Source organism: Jaculus jaculus, chromosome X (assembly GCF_020740685.1).
Source record: "Jaculus jaculus isolate mJacJac1 chromosome X, mJacJac1.mat.Y.cur, whole genome shotgun sequence".
Lineage (NCBI taxonomy): Eukaryota > Metazoa > Chordata > Mammalia > Rodentia > Dipodidae > Jaculus > Jaculus jaculus.
The window spans coordinates 71868625-71890273 of NC_059125.1; the positions used below are offsets into that span (position 1 = coordinate 71868625).

Genomic DNA, 21649 nt, shown 5'->3' on the forward strand with positions numbered 1-21649 from the left:
CCCTGGCATGCCCATTTTCTCTACCTGCATCTTTTTCTCGCAAATAAATAAATAAATAAATAAGAACAGTCTGAAATGTTACCAAATGGTAGGTATTACAATGAATTAAAAGTATTAAGACATTATCTCTTGATCCTTAATACTTCATAGAAATTGTAGTTTAGGGCAGTAAACCAAGGATAAACATAAGAATTCCCTAAATGAATGATCCAAAATTGATGTCCTTCAATGCTATTCTAACATAATATAACTCTACAGGTTTGGGGAAGAACATATCCTTATATTCCTAAAACAGCAAACTCTTCAAAGGATCATGAGACTCTCATTCTCTAGCTGGGCACGGTGGCTCACACCTTTAATCCCAGCACCCAGGAGGCTGAGGTAGGAGGATCACTGTGATATGAGTCACCCTGAGACTATATAGTGAATTCCAGGGGCTGTAGAGATGGCTCAGTTGTGGGGGTGCTTGACGGCAAAGTTTAACAACCTAGGTTAGATTCCCCAGTACCCACATAAAGTCAAATGCACAAAGTGGCACATGCATTTGGACTTCTCTGGAGTGGCTAGAGGCCCTGGAATACCCATTCTCTCTCTGTCTCTCTCTTCTCTGTATCACTCTCTGCTTGTAAATAAATAAATAAAATTATTACTGTTATTATTAATATTATTACTATTTTGACATTTCAAGGTAGAGTCTCACTCTAGCCCAGGCTGAACTGGATTTCACTATGTAGTCTCAGGGTAGCCTGGAACTCACGTCGAGCCTCCTACCTCTGACTCCCGAGTGCTGGGGTTAAAGGTATGTGCCACCACGCCTGGCTAAAAGTTATTTTTAAAAATCATATTAAGTTCCGGGTCAGCAAGTTAGGGGTCAGCCTGGGCTAGAGTAAGACCCTACCTCAAAAAAAAATTCATTTCCTAGCATAAATATAGTATGTAAGCATCAGGTTTATGTGACTGCATGTGTTTGAAATGACATATTTGAAGGCATGCAATACTATATTATAAACTCAAATATTACTTGGCACATTTAAGAGATGGTAATACTCAGAGGTACAGTAAATAATTCACTAGCATATAGCAGATATGATAGGACTAAAATTCAAGTCTTACTCCAAAGCCCATGCTCTTATATCACACACATGCTGCCCCCTATGAAAACACAGTACCAGAGTTAGAATTAGATATAGGAAATCATATTAATCATCCCTTAATTCTAAAAAAGAACTCAATTCTCATCCGTTTCAGAACAGATAGTACCACACTGATTTTTTCCTAAATATTTTATATTTATTTATTTATTTCAGAGAGAGAGAGAGAGAGAGAGAGAGAGAGAGAGAGAGAGAGAGAGAGAGAATGGGCACACCAGGTCCTCCAGCTACTAAAAATGACTCTCATTGCATGTGCCACCTTGTGCATCTGGCTTATGTGGGTCATGGGGAGTTGATAGAGGATCCTTTGGCTTTGTAGGCAAGCGCCTTAACATCTAAGCCATCTCTCCAGATGAGCACACTCATCTTAAAGAAAATGATCATATATATAAAGCTCATATGTTAAGTTATTCTAACATCTTACGACATAGATACAACATTTTCTACAAATGCCTTGACTAAGTATTTACTTGAATAAATGTGCATTTTCCCTTTTGTCATTCCTGTTAAGCATAAGCATACAACAACCCTTCATTTGCATACAAAGTCATGGTATATCTGCCTTTTATTCTTTTTCTCCAAATCAGAAAAACAAAGAAAACCTATTCAAAAGCTAAGTAAGAATGGTTAGATATGCATATCTGTTATACATATTTATGTATGGATGAATTAATTCATAATAATTGGCACAATATCTTTCAACATCAAATACCTATGTATCAATTTGGATATGATGTCAAAAGGGACAATCTCACTTGATGTGGTGACACATGCCTTTAATGTCAGCACTCAGGAGGCAGAGTAGGAGAATCTCTGTGAGTTCCAGGCCATCCTGAGACTAATCCAGGTCAGCCTGGGCTAGAGCAAGACCCTATGTTGAAAAACCAAAAAAAAATAATAATAATAATAATAATCTCATACAGCATCACAAGTTGCTCAATTTCTTTACCCTACCCCAAGGCTGCCAGGCCCTTGAAAGTATTTATAGTACACATAGTTTATATTGGGAATATAACTAACAGGGAATCTATTTAAACTAGGGAATCTTGATTTGTTCAAAAACACACAGAAATATAGTTTAAATAGGATAATTCACATCCTATATTGTTTGTGTGGGGGGGGGCCAAGGGACAGAGCTTCACCCTATATCCTAGGCTACCCTGGAATTCACTATATAACACAGGCTGCCCTCAAGCTCACAGCAGTTCTGCTCTAGCTTCCAAAAACTAGGATTACAGGAATGAGCCTGCAATTTTGAAAAAATATATTTCATCCATTAGAGTTCAATCTACAAAAGTATCATGTATCAATTAATCTTGGACATACACCAGAATACCTATGAAGCTGAGAAAAAGTTTATGTTTAAAGTAACAATCTCAAAGCTCCTCTATTTGTATGCTTATCAGTTTTCCAAACTTACCCTGAGATCCATTTTGTTCCATGGCTGCTTTTGCAAATTAACACTATATATTTTAGATTTCCTTACAGCCCGCACATATGCTTCATGTCCTTGCCTAAAATAAATAAGCTAAAAGAAAAAAAACATATAGTATTTCATAGTAGCATATTAATTAACTCTAGAGATCACAATATTGTATATATACTGTCTTGTGATAATAGAAAATTATTGAACATTTCAAAAACTAAATAGTTTTCCCAATAGAGATGTCCATCAACATTTATGTGTGTTAACCTGTGCCAAGTACCCCAAAAAATCCATCAACTGGAGACAGAAAGGGATCATGAGAGGGGAAAAAAGCAAGTTTTTAAGGTAGGGGTATGGGGAAGGAAATAAAACAAAAGTGACAGGAAAGAGGAATATTGGAAGCTGAAGGCCATAAGCACACAAGCAGTCAGGGAATGAAAATAAATGAAAATGCCATAATGAAATCTGTTACTTTGTATGCTAATTGAAAACAAATACATATATTTAGAATGTAATTACAGGGCTGGAGCGATAGCTCAGCAGCTAAGGTGCTTGCCTACAAAGCTTAAAGACTAGGGTTCAACTCCTCATTACCCACATAAAGCCAGATGTACAGGGTGGAGCATGTGTCTGGAGTTTGTAGTGGCTAGAGGCGCTGGCATGCCCATTCTATCTGCCCCCTCTCCCTAATAAATATATAAATATGTTAAAAGAAATAATAGAATGTAATTAGAATTTCCAACATAATTCTTTAAAATAAAACCATTTTTTTAAATTATTTATTTATTTATTTGAGAGCGACAGACACAGAGAGAAAGACAGAGGCAGAGAGAGAGAATGGGTGCGCCAGGGCTTCCAGCCTCTGCAAATGAACTCCAGACGCGTGCGCCCCCTTGTGCATCTGGCTAACGTGGGACCTGGGGAACCGAGCTTAGAACCGGGATCCTTAGGATTCACAGGCAAGTGCTTAACCGCTAAGCCATCTCTCCAACCCCCATTTTATTTTTAGATATCCTTCATGAATTTTTTAAGGAAAATAAATTCAAGTTCTTGGTGAGACTTTACTTGTTTTTGCTTTTTCTTGTTCAAGGTAGAGTCTCACTCTAGCTCAGGCTAACCTGGAAGTCACTATGTAGTCTCAGAGTGACCTTGAACTCACAGGAATTCTACCTCTGCCTCCCATGTGATGGCATTAAAGGTGTGCACCACCACGTCCAGCTGTTTTTCCATTTTTTTAAAACTTATTTATTTATTTATTTATTTGAGAGCGACAGACACAGAGAGAAAGACAGATAGAAGGAGAGAGAATGGGCGCGCCAGGGCTTCCAGCCTCCGCAAAGGAACTCCAGACACGTGCGCCCTCTTGTGCATCTGGCTAACGTGGGACCTGGGGAACCGAGCCTCGAACCAGGGTCCTTAGGCTTCACAGGCAAGCGCTTAACTGCTAAGCCATCTCTCCAGCCCTTTTTTTTTGAAGTAGGGCCTCTCTCTAGCCCTGGATGTCCTGGAATTCACTCTGTAGTGGCAGGTTGGCCTTGAATTCACTGCAATCCTCCTACCTTGTATTGGAATTAAAGGTCTGCACCATCATGTCAGACATCCCTCTACTTTTGTAATACAGCATTTACTGTCATGTTTTACATTCAAAAGGGGAATTCTTTTCCTCAGTAGTTTAGTAGTGGTGACAGAGATGAGTTGCAAGAAAGCATAATAAAGAAACACACACAAAAAGGGGGGGTGGAGAGATGGCTTAGCAATTATGGTGTTTGCCTGCAAAGCCAAAAGATCCCGGTTCAATTCTCCAGGACTCACATGAGCCAGATGCACGGGGGCGGGGGAGGGGTGCATGCATCTGCAGTTCGTTTGCAGTGGCCGGAGGCCCTGGTGTGCCCATTCTCCGGCTCTGCCTCTTTCTCTCTCTCAAATAATTATTTCATAAAATGAGAGATCAACCCAAACTGACTTATTTCCAGCTTCCTATCTCCCTGTCACAGAAGCTATGACCATGGAGATAGGGGAAATGTCAGAGAAATAATTCAAATACTATTTCTAAAAAATAAAATCAGTGACCACAAAGAAGGCTCACACAACCAGATGAACTAAGGTAATCCATTCAACATCTTGATGAGACAGTCTCCAAAGTGAATGAAACTGTAAACAAATTGGAGGATAATTTCCAAAACACAAAGGATAAATTCAGCAAGGAAATCAAAACACTGAAAAATAAAAACAGGGATTATAGGAATTACTGAAAAAAATCACTGAAAAATCGTAACAGAGCATTACCAGTAGGCAAGACCAGACAGAAAATCAATTCAGGGATTGAAGAAAAATCTGAGACAACAGTTCACACAGACATATAAAGAAAAATATATCAAGAAGCAGAACAACAGCTTGGAATTGGAACGTATTCAAGAGACCGAACTCTAGAATTCAAGGGGTAAAACAACCAACCAAGATAACATGTAGAGGAATTGAAGGTTTATTCAATGAAATCATAGCCAAAAACTTTCCAAACCTAGAGAAAGAAATCAATATATAAACATAAGACATGTTTAGAACTCCAAATATAGATGACCAGAGAACATCTAAGAATGTGTTCATGACACATTATAGTCAGGAGGTCAAAAATACAAAGTAAATAAACCATACTAATAGCTGTAGGGGGGAAAAGCCAACACACATACAAAGGTAAGTATATCAGAATGACTTCAGATCTTTCTTCAGCAATCCTAAAAGCCAGAAGAACATGAAATGATATATTTCAAGCTCTAAAAGTAAATAACTTCCAAAAAAGGAGTGCTATACTCAGCAAATAATCTTTCAAAATTAATGAAAAAATAAGGATGCTCCAAGTCAAACACAAATTAAGGCAATTCATGACAACAAAACTAGTATTATTAAAGGAATACTATGTGGAAAGGAAAAAAAAATACAGTGTTATCCAGGTGAGCATGTGTGATAATATCCAGTAAGAAAGGGACAGGGGAACAAGTAAGATAATGGAAATAAGTCAATCATATTTAACATAGCTAGCAGTGACATCTCCAAAACCAACCCAGCCAACCATAATCTCACACAAGAAAATCATAGGAAAAACCCTCTCAGGAATGACTGTAAATGTAAATGGCCTCAACTCACCAATACAAAGACGCATACAGTATTACAACACAAGACTCAATTATCTGTTATAGTCAATAAACTCACAGAGCTAGGAAAAACATCCACAAATGGGGTGTCAATGTAAAGCAAGCTATCAAGGAAATGCAAACAGAAAACAAGCAGGCATGTCTTATACTGACAAAGTAGACTTCAAACCAAAGCTTATCTAAGACACAAAAGGCACACTTCATATTAATAAAAAGAACAAAGGATCAAAACTACATATACTTTTAAGCATTTATCCACCAAATATTAGGGCTCCCAACTTTAGAAAACAAATACTAAAATGTATAAAAGGTAACATAGGTCCAGATACAACAGTAGTGGGCTACATTATTACCTTACTCATATATTTAGGTCCTCTTAACTAAGACTCAGCAAAGATACTTCAGAACTAAATTATATCCAAGGCCAGCTGGGGACCTGGATGGCTTAGTGGTTAAAGATGCTCGCTTGTGAAGCCTGACAACCCAAATTCAATTCCCCTACCACACACATAAAACCAACCAGGCATAATTGCAGCACCAAGAGACTCTAGTATGTACATACACACGCACACACACACACACACACACACAGGCATGCACACACACATACAAATATAAGTAAGAATTTTTTAAAAGACCAACTTGATTTAACAGATAGCTATAAGCACATTCCATCCAAGATATTGAATACACATTTTTTTCTCAGTTGTACATAGAAACTACCACAAAATTTACCATATCATAGGCAACAAATTAAGCCTTAACAAATAGAAAAAAAAATGAGATAAGACCTTGTATTCCTCCAGACCATACAATCAATAAGAAACACTTTTAGCAACCATGCAAATACACGGAGAATAAAGCAAATGTACTTTTGAATGAACAGTGGGTCATTGAAGCCATCATGGAGTAACTTAAATTTACTACAAATGAATGAAAATATTAATACAATGTGTCAGATCTTTTGGTATATAATCAAGACAGTCCTAAAAGGAAACTTTATATCCACAAGTGAGCAAATTAAAATTTGTGAGCAACCTCAAATAATTTAAGGTGCTAGAAAAACATATGCCAGTTCCAAACCCAGTAGGTAACAAGAAATAGGGCAAAAATTAATGAAAATGACAAAATAACAATATATAAAATCCAGCAATCCAAGAGTTAGATTTTTGATAAAGCTAACAAGATTGACAAACCCCTAGCCCATCTAACCAAAAGAAAGAGAAAGAAGATCCAAATAAATAAAATTAGAGATGGAAAAAAAGGATTGTTACAATAGACTACAATGGAATCCAGAAGAAAATTAGGCAGTACTATGAAAGCTGATATTCCAAGAAGTTAAAAGTCTCCTCACAAAGAAAGGCCAGAGCAGATGAATAGGCTGCCAAATTCTACCAGAGTTTTATGGAAAACTTAAAACCAATACTTCTCAACCTGATTCACAAAATAGAAAGGGAAGGAATACTACCAAACTCATTCTATAAAGCCAGTAATATCCTGATATCAAAATTGGATAAAGGAGCTAGACAGATGGGTTAGCAGTTAAAGCACTTGCTTGGAAAGCCTGAAGGCCCAGGTCTAATTCCTCCGTACCCACATAAAACCGGATGCACAATGTGGAGCATGCATCTGGAGTTCGTCTGCTGTTGCGAGAGTTGTGGCATACCCATATTCATTCTCTCCCTCCCTCTTTCTCTTTCTTTCTCTCTCTCTCTCTCTCTCTGGCATACCTATTCTCTTTCTTCCCTACTGTCCCCACTTGAAAATAAATAATTAAAATATTAAAAGAAATTACTCTTAAAAACTGCATAAAGACAACAAAAATGAAAACTAAAGAGCAATATTTCTCTGTTGAGCACAGATATAAAAATTGTCAACAAAATTCTTGTAAATAGCTGAGTGTGATGGTGCACAGCTTTAATCACAGCACTCAGAAGGCAGAGGTAGGAAGATAGCTGTTATTTCAAGGCCAGCCCATGACTACAGAGTGAGTTCCCAGTCAGCCTAGGCTACAGTAAGAACCTACCTTGGAAAAAAAAAAAAACTCTTACAAACAGAATTCAAGAACATATAATGAAGATAATATACCAAGACCAAGCAGGTTCCATCCTAGGGATGCAGGGTTAGTTCAACATATACAAATCAATAACTACAATTCACTATATTTAAATAACAAAGGATACAAATCATATGAACATCACTAGAGATGTAGAGAAGGCATGCCTTCCTTCAATGTGCCCCCATGATGAAAGGAATAAAGAACATACATGAAATTAATTAAGGGTACATATGACAAACCTACAGCCAACACTATACTGTATGGGAAAACATCAAAAGTTGCTGAGAAGGCAGGAAAGGACAAAAAGATAAAAGTAGTATGAAAGCATAAAGGAGATTGAAGAGATGGCATAGTAGTTAAAGGTACTTGCTTAAAAGCAGAAAGAAGGCTAAATTGAGGAGGGCACAAAGCGGAAGAAGAGAGGTGAAAGGACATAAAAATGTTGGAACACCAAAATGCAACCTTATTCTTTGTATGCTAATAAATAAATTAAAAAATAAGATGCTGGACATGGTGGTGCACTCCTTTAATACCAGCACTTGGAAGGCACTGGTAGGAGAATCACTGTGAATTTGAGGCCAGCCTGAGATCACTATATAGTGAATTCTATATCAGGCTGGGGTAAATCGAGACCCTACGTCGAAGAAAAAAACAAAGAACAGGAAAAAAAATTACAGTTTTTCATCATGTGGGATTTTAAGTCATTTTTGCCTGGAAATATTACAAATATATATTCATGTTTAAGCCAGGCATGTTGGTGTACACCTTTAATCCCAGCACTTGGGAGGCAGAGGTAGGAGGATCACCGTGAGTTCGAGGCCACCCTGAGACTACACAGTGAATTCCACGTAAGTCTGAGCTGGAATGAGACCCTTCCTCAAAAAACAAAACAAAACAACAACATATATATGTGTGTGTATATATATATATATATATATATATATATATATATATATATATATATATATATACACACACACATATATATTTTTTTTCATGTTTATCAGCATTAGCCAGATGCACAAGGAGGCACATGCATCTGGAGTTCGTTTGCAGTGGCTGGAAGCCCTGACGCACCCATTATCTCTCTCTCTCTCTCCATCTGCCTCATTCTCTATCACTGTCAAATAAAAAAATAAATAAATAAATAAAAATAAAAAATATTTTAAAAAATTTTCTAAGATGGTTAGGAGAAATGTCTCTGTGTATCATGACCCAACATGTGACTCTGACATTCTCTCTGGCCCCTCTTCCACAAAATTTTCCTGAGCTATGTTGGGTTCATTTCAGGTCTGCTTCAGTGATGAGGTGTTGGGAGCCTCTATGTCTCTGGATATCTAATTTGGTAGGAGTTGATTGTTCTCTGTGTCGATCTCCTTCACCCATAACTGTGGGCTAACTCCACAATGAACAACCCATATATTTCAACAAGGAGGGGCAAAGAGGAAGGGGTAGGGCATGGATGAGCCTAATAATGATACCAACTTGACTGCATTCACTTAGTATAAAACTAATTAATAAAAAAAATCACTCAGAAAACAAAAATAAAATTCTAAGGTAGAATAATGTTAGTGCTCTTTGAGCTTCAAGGGAAAAAGTGTTTTACCAGATAATAAGTACCTCATCTCCCATCTGTGGAACAAATGGAGAACGTCGTGGTATGGTATCCAAAATCCACTGGGGGGCAAACCACTCTTCATTGGGCTCACCTGCCATGGAAACAAGTCCACTTTTCTAAAATTAAAAGAATGTATAGTATTATATTACATATAGTTCATAAGCACAAGCATTAATAATAGGAAAATAGCAGGTAGAAAACATTAAAATTTTTAGGTTATATACAAACTTAAAAAACATTCTTTTAGCCGGGCGTGGTGGCGCACGCCTTTAATCCCAGCACTTGGGAGGCAGAGGTAGGAGGATCTCGAGAGTTCGAGGCCACCCTGAGACTACATAGTGAATTCCAGGTCAGCCTGAGCCAGAGTGAGACCCTACCTCGAAAAACAAAACAAAACAAAACAAACAAACAAAAAAAAAACATTCTTTTATACATTTTGCCTGGTACCAATTAAAAAAAAAAAAAAAACCTCAAAGGCCAGGCATGGTAGCACATGCTTTTAATTCCAGTAATCGGGAGGCAGAGGTAGGAGGATCACCATGAGTTCAAGGTGACCCTGAGATTACATAGCAAATTGCAGGTCAATGGGATAGAGAGAGACCCTACCTTGAAAAACAAACAAAAAAAAATCAAATGGCTTACTTCTAGATCACAGATAATAACTTGACATACTTCTATACTATCTAAACAAACCGCTTTTAACTCTTCATGTTTCTTAAACATCGTATCCATTCAAATACTAGTAACAATAAATTTTAGCAATATAATAATGATAATAAACAAGATAGACATTCTAGTGCAATATAAACATGCACATAGAATATTTATAATTATAACCATGTAAACTATTTCTGTATGTGTATACACATTTAATGGGCTTCCTTGGATAAACAGTTATATTGCTGAATTTAAGTATTTAAGTATTAATATAATATTTAAGTATTTCTGAAGTACATATGCCTAGGAGTGAAATTGATATTTCAGAGAATATGAACATTTTTATTTTAAAATTGATGGCCAAACTTGCTTCTAAAATTGCACAGGTTGGTGCTGGAGAGGTGGCTCAGCAGTTAAAGGCACTTGGTTGCAAAGCCTGATGGTCTGGGTAAAATTCCCCAGTACAAGTGTAAAGCCAGGTACACAAAGAGGAACATATGTTTGTACTTCATTTTCAGTGACAAGCATCCCTGGCACATCTATACTTTCTTTCTCCTTACATCCCACTCTCTTTCTATTACTTCCTCTCTTTCTTTGGAAATAAATAAAAATATTGAGCCAGGGGAGGTGGCACACACTTTTTATCTCAACACTCAGGAGGCTGAGGTAGGAGGACCACTATGAGTTGGAGGCTACCCTGAGACTACATAGTGAATTCCAGGTCAGCCTGGGCTAGAGTGAAACCCTACCTCAAAAAAATAATTTAATTAATTAAAAAATAAAAAAATTGAAAAAAATAAGATATAATGGAAGAAGAATATGATCAAATTTCATATGTTAATATACTATAGTTCTCTATAATAATGTAAAAAAAAACCATAATGATAGGCTGATGCTGCAGGCTTGTGATCCCAACTACTCAGGAGACTGAGGCAAAAGGATTATAAACTCACGGTTAGCCTGGGCAACTCAGCAAGACTCTCTTTCAAGAAAAAGTCCAAAAAGGGCTATAGATTTATTTCAGTAGTAAAGCACTTGTCCAGCTTGTATAAAGATTAACAAACTTTATTTATATATGAAAGAAAATAAATATATCCTGGAAATGTTTAAAAAAAAACCTACATTGAATTGCCTGTTCTGGAAAAAAGAAATTATGTTTACTAATAAATAGGATACAGGGCTAGAGAGATGGTTTAGCAGTTAAGGCATTTGCCTGCAAAACCAAAGGACCCAGGTTCAATTCCCCAGGACCCACGTAAGCAAGAAGCACAAGAGGCACATGCATCTGGAGTTTGTTTGCAGTGGCTACAAGCCCTGGTGCATCCATTCTCTGTCTATCCCTGTTCTCTCTCTCTCTCTCTCGCTCTCTCTCTGCTTGCAAATAAAAGTGTATAATGTTTTCTTATTTTTTTGTGTATTTATTTATTTGAGAATGACAGAAAAAGAGAAAGAGGCAGAGAGAGAGCGAGAGAGAGAGCGAGAGAGAGAGAGAGAGAGAGAATGGACACACCAGGGCCTCCAGCCACTGCAAACGAACTCCAGACACGTGCACCCCCTTGCACATCTTGCTAACGTGGGTCCTGGGGAATGGAGCCTTGAACCAGGGTCCTTAGGCTTCATAGGTAAGCACTTAACTGCTAAGCCATCTCTCCACCCCTAATGTTTTCTTTTCTTTTTTTTTTATAATACTAAGATTAAGAGTTCATTTGTTAGGAATATCAGTCATTCTACATATAGTCATTCAGATTTCCTGAAGTTTTATATAACTATAACCTTTTTTTCTGTTATAAGTGTGAAAACACATTCTCATTATAATGTTAGCATATAAAATAAGGATAAAATACTAGGTGCTATGTAAATTAATGAAATAAAATGAAAAGGAATACAAGAGCTCTCTAAATTTACCATGCCCTTCCATTCTGGTTCAAACAAGTATACAAATTTATAATGAGCAAAAATGACAAAATAATTTTATACTATAATGGCTCATTTTGTAGGACTTTGCTACATTATAACAACTGTCAAACTTTTACTTTAAAAATACAAAAGAGGGCTGAAGAGATTGCTCAGTGGATAAGGTGCTTGCCTGCAGAGCCTAATGACCCAAGTTTGATTCCCCAGTATCCATGTAAAACCAGATGTACAACATGACACATGCATCTGGAGTTTCTTTGCAGTGGCTGGAGGCCCTGACACCTCCATTCTCTCTGTCTGTCTCTCTTCTATCTTTATCTACTTGCAAATAAATAAATAAACAAATAAATAATAAATAAGACACATTAACAATGAAAGCAGTTTAACCCCATACTTTTGATGCCAAAAAAAAAAATCCTTCTAATTTGAAGTCACTTTAAAGTACTATTAGCCACTTGGTTTGTCAGATGAAATTTATTTTTAGAGAAAAGTCAAATGTTGCTATTATATCTTCAAATATCAAAGGCACAAACAGACAGCAACAGCAAAAGCAAATAAAACCAGTATAGTTGCAAACCTTCTTTCGCGTCTGCTTAGGTTTCTTTTGCCGGTCTTCTAGTGACTTCAAATTCTCTTCATCAGAGCTGCTGTAGATTTTCTGTGTTGCCTGTCTGGTTTGTCTTTTTGGAGGTTGCAAATTTATTCCAGCATCTGCTGTCCAATCAGAATATTCACTTGATGAATCACTGTAAATAAATCAAAGAATAAACAAAGAAGTGTTCTATCTCATTTGGTTGTCAACTAGCATTACAAATTTTACAGACTGACAGAAAAGTAAAAAAAAAATAGAATTTTGATCACTCTATGATTTGATAAAAATATTTCTTTTTTTTTTTTTTAATATTTTATTTATTTATTTGAGAGCGACAGAGACAGAGAGAAAGACAGATAGAGGGAGAGAGAGAGAATGGGTGCGCCAGGGCTTCCAGCCTCTGCAAACGAACTCCAGACGCGTGCGCCCCCTTGTGTATCTGGCTAACGTGGGACCTGGGGAAGCGAGCCTCGAACCGGGGTCCTTAGGCTTCACAGGCAAGCGCTTAACCGCTAAGCCATCTCTCCGGCCCCTTGATAAAAATATTTCTTATCTATTATCTATTCTTTCTTCCTTTTTTCTTTTTTTTTTTTCTCACAAGGTAGGGTTTCACATTAGCCCAGACCTGGAATTCACTATATGATCTCAAGGTGGCCTTCAACTCATAGTGATCCTCCTACTTCTGCCTCCTGAGTGCTGGAATTAAAGGCATAAAATGAAGATGTACCTTACTGCTGGAAAGGGTGACTTCAACTAAATATAGAAACTTGCCAATATGTAGAATCTTGAATGACAAAAAGCTCTTAAAACTTATTGTAATGTCATAGAATATATGAGAATCATGAAGAAAAAAAATGTCTCTAGATTTCAAGTCCAATAATTGTACTTCTACTATAAAATATCACCTTTTATCAAGTCCCTACAAAAATATAAGTTCACACTAAAAACTTAAGATAATTTTGACCAAATCAGAATCATTACTACCTAGATGAACTTTCACTTTGCCATTCAACAACAGGATCCTCTCCAGAAGCATCACTTGTGCCAACAGTTTCATCTTCCTACAGAAAGGAGAAAGTGAAGTATATAGTGAGGATTAGGTAGCACAATATTCACTAGGAGTCAACTACCTGTTTTATGACTCTTCATTCCCTGAAAATTCATTCTAGTTAATATATATATAATATTTCCTATATATGTCTATAAATTACAGGTAAACCTACCAGGTATCCAAAAATTTCTGACATCATACTATCTTATAGATATAAAACATTATTTTTATTGCTTCAGAAAATTTCCTTAAGAACAAATACAAGTATAGTCCTCTAAAATGCTAAGAACATTCATTTAAAAATATGGGATATGAGGGCTGGAGAGATGGCTTAGCGGTTAAGCGCTTGCCTGTGAAGCCTAAGGACCCTGGTTCGAGGCTCGATTCCCCAGGACCCATGTTAGCCAGATGCACCAGGGGGCACATGCGACTGGAGTTCGTTTGCAGTGGCTGGAAGCCCTGGCACGCCCATTCTCTCTTTATCTGTCTCTCTCTCCCTCTCTCTCTGTCACTCTCAAATAAGTAAATTTAAAAAAATGAAAAAAAAAGTTTTTTAAATATTGGATATGAGTATTATTTTACAGTGAAGATATTCATGGAGGAAAAGAGGACATATCTAAAAAAATTAGTTTAAGAACTATGAATGGTAGATGAAAAGAAGAAGATGATATAGTATCAGCATACAATTAAAATCTCATTTTGTACCTGTCCTGTTTGAAACAGATATGTCCCCAAACCTCTTATGTTCTAAATATTTGATCACTAGCTGATAGAAATTTGGGAGGTTGAGCCTTGCTGGAGGAGGTGTGCCACTGAGGATGGACCTTGAGTTTTATTAGCCCCTAGTTTGCTAGTTGCCGGTAGTTTGAAGAAATAACCCCCCAATAGTTTCCGAAGTTTATTAAAATTTCTTGGATTTCCAGCCACCTCGGTGGAGGAGGTGTCACTGGGCAGTTTCAGCCCTAAGGTGTGATAGTGGATTTGAAATTCTAATCTAAAGATATGCAAAGTGCCTAGTCTGCCTGGAGTTCCTGAAGTGTGCTATGTGGCATGGCTTTTGGCTTGTGGCTTTTTCTCTCTCTGCTTGGACCTGTGAAAAGCAGGAATGCTTCTAATGCCATTATGGAACTTCCCCTAGATCTGTAAGGTTCAATAAACCGCTTCCATAACTATGCTTGGTCTGGAAGTTCATCTTACTGACCTGAAGCTGTATACTACACTAGTATTAGTTGGCTCATTCTCCTGCTATTTTTCACCTGCTGTTAGCAAGGAGGTGATGTCCAGCCCCTGCTATACTATCTTAACCCTGCCATCATGAAGCTTCCCCTCAAGACTGTAAAACAAAATAAAAACTTGCTTTCACTCAGATGATTTTTCCTGGCAATGAGAAATTAACTACAACACTACCTAATGAACAGAATTGTTAAAGGAGCAAAATGATTGGAGAAAAGAACAGGAGGAAAAGAAATGGCATCTTCTTTTCTCATTGCCATGAAAAAGGTGGGCCTGAAATAAATCAACACTCAATCATCTCTATGACTAAAGTGATTAGTAACAGAAAATGTATATACTAAGCAATTACACAAACAATTCTAGAAGTGTTAACTTATTTCCACTATTTATAGTTTACTTGGTTCCATTTCTAAGGTTTCTTCTTACTTTCCCAAAATGACATTTATTCTAGCCTAAGTGATACCTTTCCCACAATAATATCTTAGGTAGAAACTGGGAAAGACACCTGAAAGAATGAAATACCTTACTTATGAATAATACTCTTAATTTTCTACTCAAATGACCATGAAAAGCAAACCCAAATGGAGAGTACAAGCTAGGAAACAAAAAAATCATACTTAGCCTCTCTCTTTTATTTATTTATTTATTTACTTATTTATTGTCTGAGGCAGGGTCTTGCTGTAGCCTGGGCTGACATGGAATTCACTACGTAGTCTCATGCTTGCCTTGAACTCATGGCAATCCTCCTACCTCTGTCTCCCGAGTGCTGGGATTATAGGCTTGTGCCACCATGCTTGGATTGAGTCTCTTCTTTTTGGGGAAGTTTATCACCATGCTTGTATTTACCTATTCTGCCCACCTGATATTTTTTTCTTTAAGTTGATGACTGAAATAAGCCCTTTTCCTTGCTCAGAATTCATCATGTATCAACAGTTTTATATAAGAAGCATACTCCAGAACAAGTTGGAGGGAAATAATATGGAAGCAATAGAAGGTGCTTAGTGAGTTCTACCTCCTCAGAGATAGGGGTACTGTGTCTGGATTTTTGTTGTTAGTTGTGTTGTATTGTTTGTTTTCATTGACTAGCCACAAGTTTGATTGTTTGATGGCCAAGGTGACCTCAAACCTGAGGTGTAATTTATCCTCCTGTCTATGCCTCTCCATAATTGGACTGCTAGATTATAGATGTGTGCCACAAACACAGGCTAAGCTTTTGGTATGCTAATTAAAATAATTTAACAAAACATTGTGGCTTACTCCTTTAATTCCAGTACTCAGGATGCTGAGGTAGAAGGATTAGCATAAGTTTGAGGCCACTCTGGGCTACAGAGTGAGTGTCAGGTCAGCAAGGGTGAGAGTGAGAACCTTCCTAAGAAAAAGCATACAATGAATAAACAGTGGACATCACCTCTGAGGAGCTGTCAGAATCTTCCTGTGCACCTGAATTTTGACATGATGCTTGTGAATTATGCTCTATATTGGACCGTGTTTGGTAAGTATGCTGACGTTTGCGTTGTGTCCTTCGCAAAGATCGTCCACAGCTAGGCTGATAATCATTCTGTAAGAAATGGAAAACAGATTTGGAAAGATAAAATCATCAATGAAGGCACAAAAAGCTGAACATGTGTAAAACAAATCAGATAGGGATGAGAGTAAAGTTCCAAAATGAAAATCAATATAGAACTATATAATCATTTTCTATTATATAGCTTTGTGATCAATTCAAGATGTTGGTCAATGTCTTATGTCTCAAGAATTTACCTATTTGGAATAGATATATACCATGTTACTCACAATTATTATAGAATGAATAAGACATCCATATTATATTTAATATATTTCTTTTAGACTACTATAAAATTATTTAGCTTTTGTATTTTTTCAATTTCTACAGTTATTTTTATACTGTTATGTTTGATTTTTATTATTTTTAAAAATATTTTACCGATTACATGACTGCAATCCAAGCCCCTGGGAAGCAGAGGTAGGGGAATTGCTCTGAGTTTGAGGCCAGCCTGAGACTACATAGTGAATTCCAGGTCACCCTAGGGTAGAGGGAAATCATACCTCAAAAACAACCTATGCATGTATAGGTTTTTGTTAATATGTTTCTGAATATTATGAATTTTGAAATTCCTGAAAATATATGTAATTTCTGAAGTTTTGTTTTGTTTTTTGATATAGGGTCTCACTCTAGCTCAGGTTGAACTAGAATTCACTATGCAGTCTCAAGGTGGCCTTGAACTCACAGTGATCCTACCTCTGCCTCCCGAGTGCTGGGATTAAAGGTATGTGCTACCATGCCTGGCTATTTCTGAATTTTTACTGTGAACCTTGTACATGAACGTGCTGTAATTTGGTTCTGTTCCCACTATGTTGTCCTCCCTCTCCTATAGTTATTCCATTGACATACCCCTTTCTCTGCTTTATCGTCTCATTCCTTTTTTTCCTCCTCTATCAGTAAAGAATATTTTTTTTCTTTTTCTTTATTTATTTAGTCTTATGGTGGCCTTGAACTCATGACAATCCTCCTATCTCTGCCTCCTGAATGCTGAGATTAAAGGCATACTCCATCATGTCTGGCAATAAAGGAGATTTCTAACATTACATCCAAGTCTCAGGAAACATTACCGAGCAGGGGAATGGAAAGAATATAAGACCCACAAGAAGGGAAGGCATACATACTATGGAGTGCTGTCCTCATGAAAAGACCAACTGGTGCATTCATGACCCCACAGTGAATAATCAATACCCCCATAGGTCCTTCACTGTTCCTGAGCCCACAAATATTTTGACATAGTGTAATTCTTAATAGGTACTTCTTTAGTTCTTTTAAAAATCTTTAGCCAGGTATATTGGCCCATGTCTTTAATCCTAGCACTCAGAAGGCAGAAGTAGGAGGATCACTATGAGTTTAAGACTAGCCTGGGACTACATAGTGAGTTCCAGGTAAGCCTAGGCTAGAATGAGACTCTACCTCCAAAAAGACAACAACAATAAAATATAAGGTTTTAAATTAGCAACACATAGTTAGATTTACTCATTTATATATTTTTAATTTATATTAGCATTCTTAAGATTTTTAACTGTTATTAAAAAAAAAAAACACATTAGAATCCATTCAACCCAATCAGACTTACTTATACAGTGAGTCCCCAAACATCCTGGCCTACAAAACTGGATACTAACTCAAAATCCCCAAGATAATTTTAAAGGCAAATAAGTTAACACATCCTTTCATGCAGAAAAGCTATAAAAGTATTAAAAAGAAAGTTTAGATAACTTATACTAATAGAAGATATTCTATGTATAGGGGGCTGAGGAGATTGCTCAGTGGTTAAAGGTGTTTTGTTTGCTTGCAAAACCTGTGGCCTGGATTTGATTCCCCAATACCCATGAACCCAGTATCCACATAAAGCCCACTGCACAATGTGTCACATGTATCTGGAATGTGTCTGCAGCAGCAAGAGTCCATGTCACATCCATTCTCTGTCTTCTCACATATAAAAAGATAATTTATTTATAAAAGATATAACAAAAAAGTGCATGTCATGGGACTGGTGGGATGGTTTAGTGATTAAGGCCTTGCCTGTGAAGCCTAAGGACCTAGGTTTGATTCCCTAGTAGCCACATATAAGGGCTCTATTAAAGGAAGAAATAAGACCAGTAGAAAAAGCTTCAGGGGGATGGGGAGAGCAGTGAGGGAGGAAGATCAACAAGAACAAAGTATCTGTGATAATGCCATAATGAAGCTCATTATTTTATATGCTGATTAAAAAGTATAATTTAAAGGGGCTGGAGTAATGGCTTAGCAGTTAAGGTACTTCCCTGTGAAGCCTAAGGACCCAGCTTTAACTCCCCAGAATTCACATAAGCCATATATGCACATGGTGGCACATTTATCTAGAGTTTGTCTGCAGTGGCTGGATGCAGTTGCATGCCCATTTTTTTCTCCCTCTCTCTTTCTCCCCCCTTCTCAAATAAATAAATAAAAAATGAAATTATTTTTTAAAAGTTCATGTCATGCTTAAATTCTCTATGTCTCGCTATTTGTGAACAATGTAAAAGTTAATTTTACAAATAATAACTAATTCAATTGGTGACATAATAAGGGTTGGCAGAAAATCAATTATAGATTAAAAAGAGTTAATATTAACTAAATTGATGTACAAATAATTTTATTTTAATGTTTAAAGCGTAAAATAGTCTTGCTTGCAATATCATATGGCAAAGCTGTAACTGTAATATATAATTAAAATTAATAAATTTAAGTCTTATAAATAATTGTCAATGTGCTACTTTCTTTTATCATTCAGTTTATTTACATTTCTTCATTTTCTTTCCTTTCTATTATTTTATTTGAGAGATAGATAGAAAGTAAAGGATACAGAGGGAAAATGGGTGCTCCAGGGCCTCTAGCCACTGCAAATGAACTCCAGATGCATGCGCCACCTTGTACATCTGGCTGACACGGGTACAGAAGAATCGAACATGGGTCCTTTGGCTTTGCAGGCAAGTGTCTTTTCAGCTAAGCCATCTCTCTAGCCCTTATTTACTTTTATTTAGGGGGAGTGGGATAAGGGCATGCCAGGGCCCCTTGCCACTGCAAACAAACTCCAGATGCATGTGCTACTTTGTGTGCCTGGTTTTACATGTGTATTAGGAAATTGAACACAGGCCAGCAGACTTTTCAAACTATCACCTTTAACCACTACACCATTTCCCCAGCCACCCTACCCAACTTTTGTTTTTCGAAGTACAGTCTCACTTTAGCCCAGGCTGGCCTTAAACTCCTACTTCTGCCTCCCAAGTACTGGGATTAAATGTGTGTCCCACTTATTTTTGAAACAGGACTTTGCTGTATGACTCACACTGGCCTCAAACTTGAAATCCTTCTTTCTTATCTCTGCAGTGTTGGGATTATGGTATCCTCCATGTGGTGCTTTGATTCATGTGTCCCCCATAAATTTAGGTGTTCTGAATGCTAGGTTCCCAACTGATGGAGATTTGGAATTAACAGCTCCTGGAGGTGGTATATTGTTGGGGGCAGGCTTATGGGTGTTACAGTCAGTTTCCCCATGCCAGTATTTAGCACACACTCCTGTCTCTGTTGTCCACTTGATGTTGGTGAAGAGCTGATGTCCACCCTGTGCTCATGCCATCATTTCTTCCAGCTATCATGGGGTTACCCCTCAAGTCTGTAAGCTAAAATACACCCTTTCTACTACAAGCTGCTCTTGTCACGTTTTCTGCTAACAACTCAAAGCTGACTGCAACACTCCACCATGCCTGACTCCTATTATTTTCCATATATACAAAAATGCCTGCAGAACTACACTGAACCTAGCAGTCTCAGATAAGTCTAATAGGTGATAAATCAGCTGTACATGAAAAATCAAAACCAGCAAGTCAAGATGTGATCATTATTTTAATACTGGCAAGTCTAATATAGGGGAACAAACAGGAGGGAGTTCATGTGCTCAACAAATTGCCTTCGACATAACTATGTTTATGCCAACAGATTAGTGCTACTGCCAGCCAACCTTCTTTTTGCCGTGCTCAGAGGTTACTGCAGAGAATGGTATCTGGTCAAAGTGCTAAGAAGAACTGAATGATGAATGTTCATCTCTAAAGAAGACATCTGTATCTTCCCCTAAAAGGCTCAGGGAGCATTACAGCAGAAGCATCAGAAAGTTGTAAGAGCCAGAGGCAGGCAGTTTAGAATACAGACTTCAAGGCAAAATATGGCTTTTGAACTTTCAAACTTAAAGCAACTTTTACTGGGCCCATCAAAACCCTACCATGTGGGGTCTGGAGAAATGGCTCAGAGGTTAAGGCAACGCTTGCCTGCAAAGTCTAATGACCTGGGTTTGATTCTCCAGTGCACATATAAAGCTAGATGTACATGGGGACTCATGCATCTGGAGTTTATTTGCAGCAGCTGGAGGCCCTGGTGTGCCCATGCTCATTCATATTCCTCCCTCCCTCTCTGTCTCTTTCTCTCTGTGTAAATAAATATACTTTTTAAAACCTAACCATGGAAGGTAGAAAGAATCATAGGATACCACCCATCTTTGATTATGCATACATGGTTAACAGATGATGGGGACAGAAGAGACAGTTTCTTCAGTTGCATAGCAAATGATAATGTGTTATTCTTCTATAAGCAAATTCTTGTCCATGTTCCAGTTAACCCTAATGAAACTCACTGGGTCACAAAACAGTTTTATAATGCTATGAAAATAGAAAGGGAACTAGTTCAAAAGAAGAAGGTGATCGGAAGGAGTGGGAGAAAGACAACTGAGGCCAACAGGATGAATATGACTGAAATACATTATGTACATACATGAAAATGTCATAATGAAAACCAGAGTGTATACAATTAATATATACTAATAAAAAACATTAAACAAGACCAGGCATGGTGGTACATGTCTTTAATCCCAGAACTCAAGACACAGAGGTAAGAGGATTCCCATGAGTTGGAGGCCACCCTGAGACTACATAGTGAATTCCAAGTCAGCCTGGGCTACAGTGAGACCCTACTTCAAAAAACAAAAACATATAATTAAACAGATAGAAATCATGGATCTGAATCATCTAAAATTATCAAACATGAGAAGATTTATAAGCTAAAAGATCACAATTTCAAAACAAACATTAAAATCACGTAAGAATACTTTAGATATTCACAGGGTAATTAGCTAAATTTGCATTTATCAATATTGAAAAAATTAGCAGTTATACTCCAGAATCTGCCGATGAGCATGTTTTTAAAAAAATACAAACCATCCTAGAC

General features: G+C 37.2%; 1 protein-coding gene across 1 annotated transcript in view; it reads right to left on the minus strand.

Moving 5' to 3' along the window:
- Positions 1 to 21649, minus strand: part of Brwd3 (bromodomain and WD repeat domain containing 3) — a 162077-nt gene that overhangs the window by 28044 nt on the left and 112384 nt on the right. The window contains exons 21-25 of the mRNA XM_004669595.3: positions 16259 to 16408; positions 13551 to 13627; positions 12552 to 12720; positions 9406 to 9519; positions 2572 to 2679 (exon numbers count right to left, since the gene is read on the minus strand). Of these exons, the coding sequence (XP_004669652.1) occupies positions 2572 to 2679; positions 9406 to 9519; positions 12552 to 12720; positions 13551 to 13627; positions 16259 to 16408 (618 nt within the window). The remainder of the gene's footprint in view (positions 1 to 2571; positions 2680 to 9405; positions 9520 to 12551; positions 12721 to 13550; positions 13628 to 16258; positions 16409 to 21649) is intronic.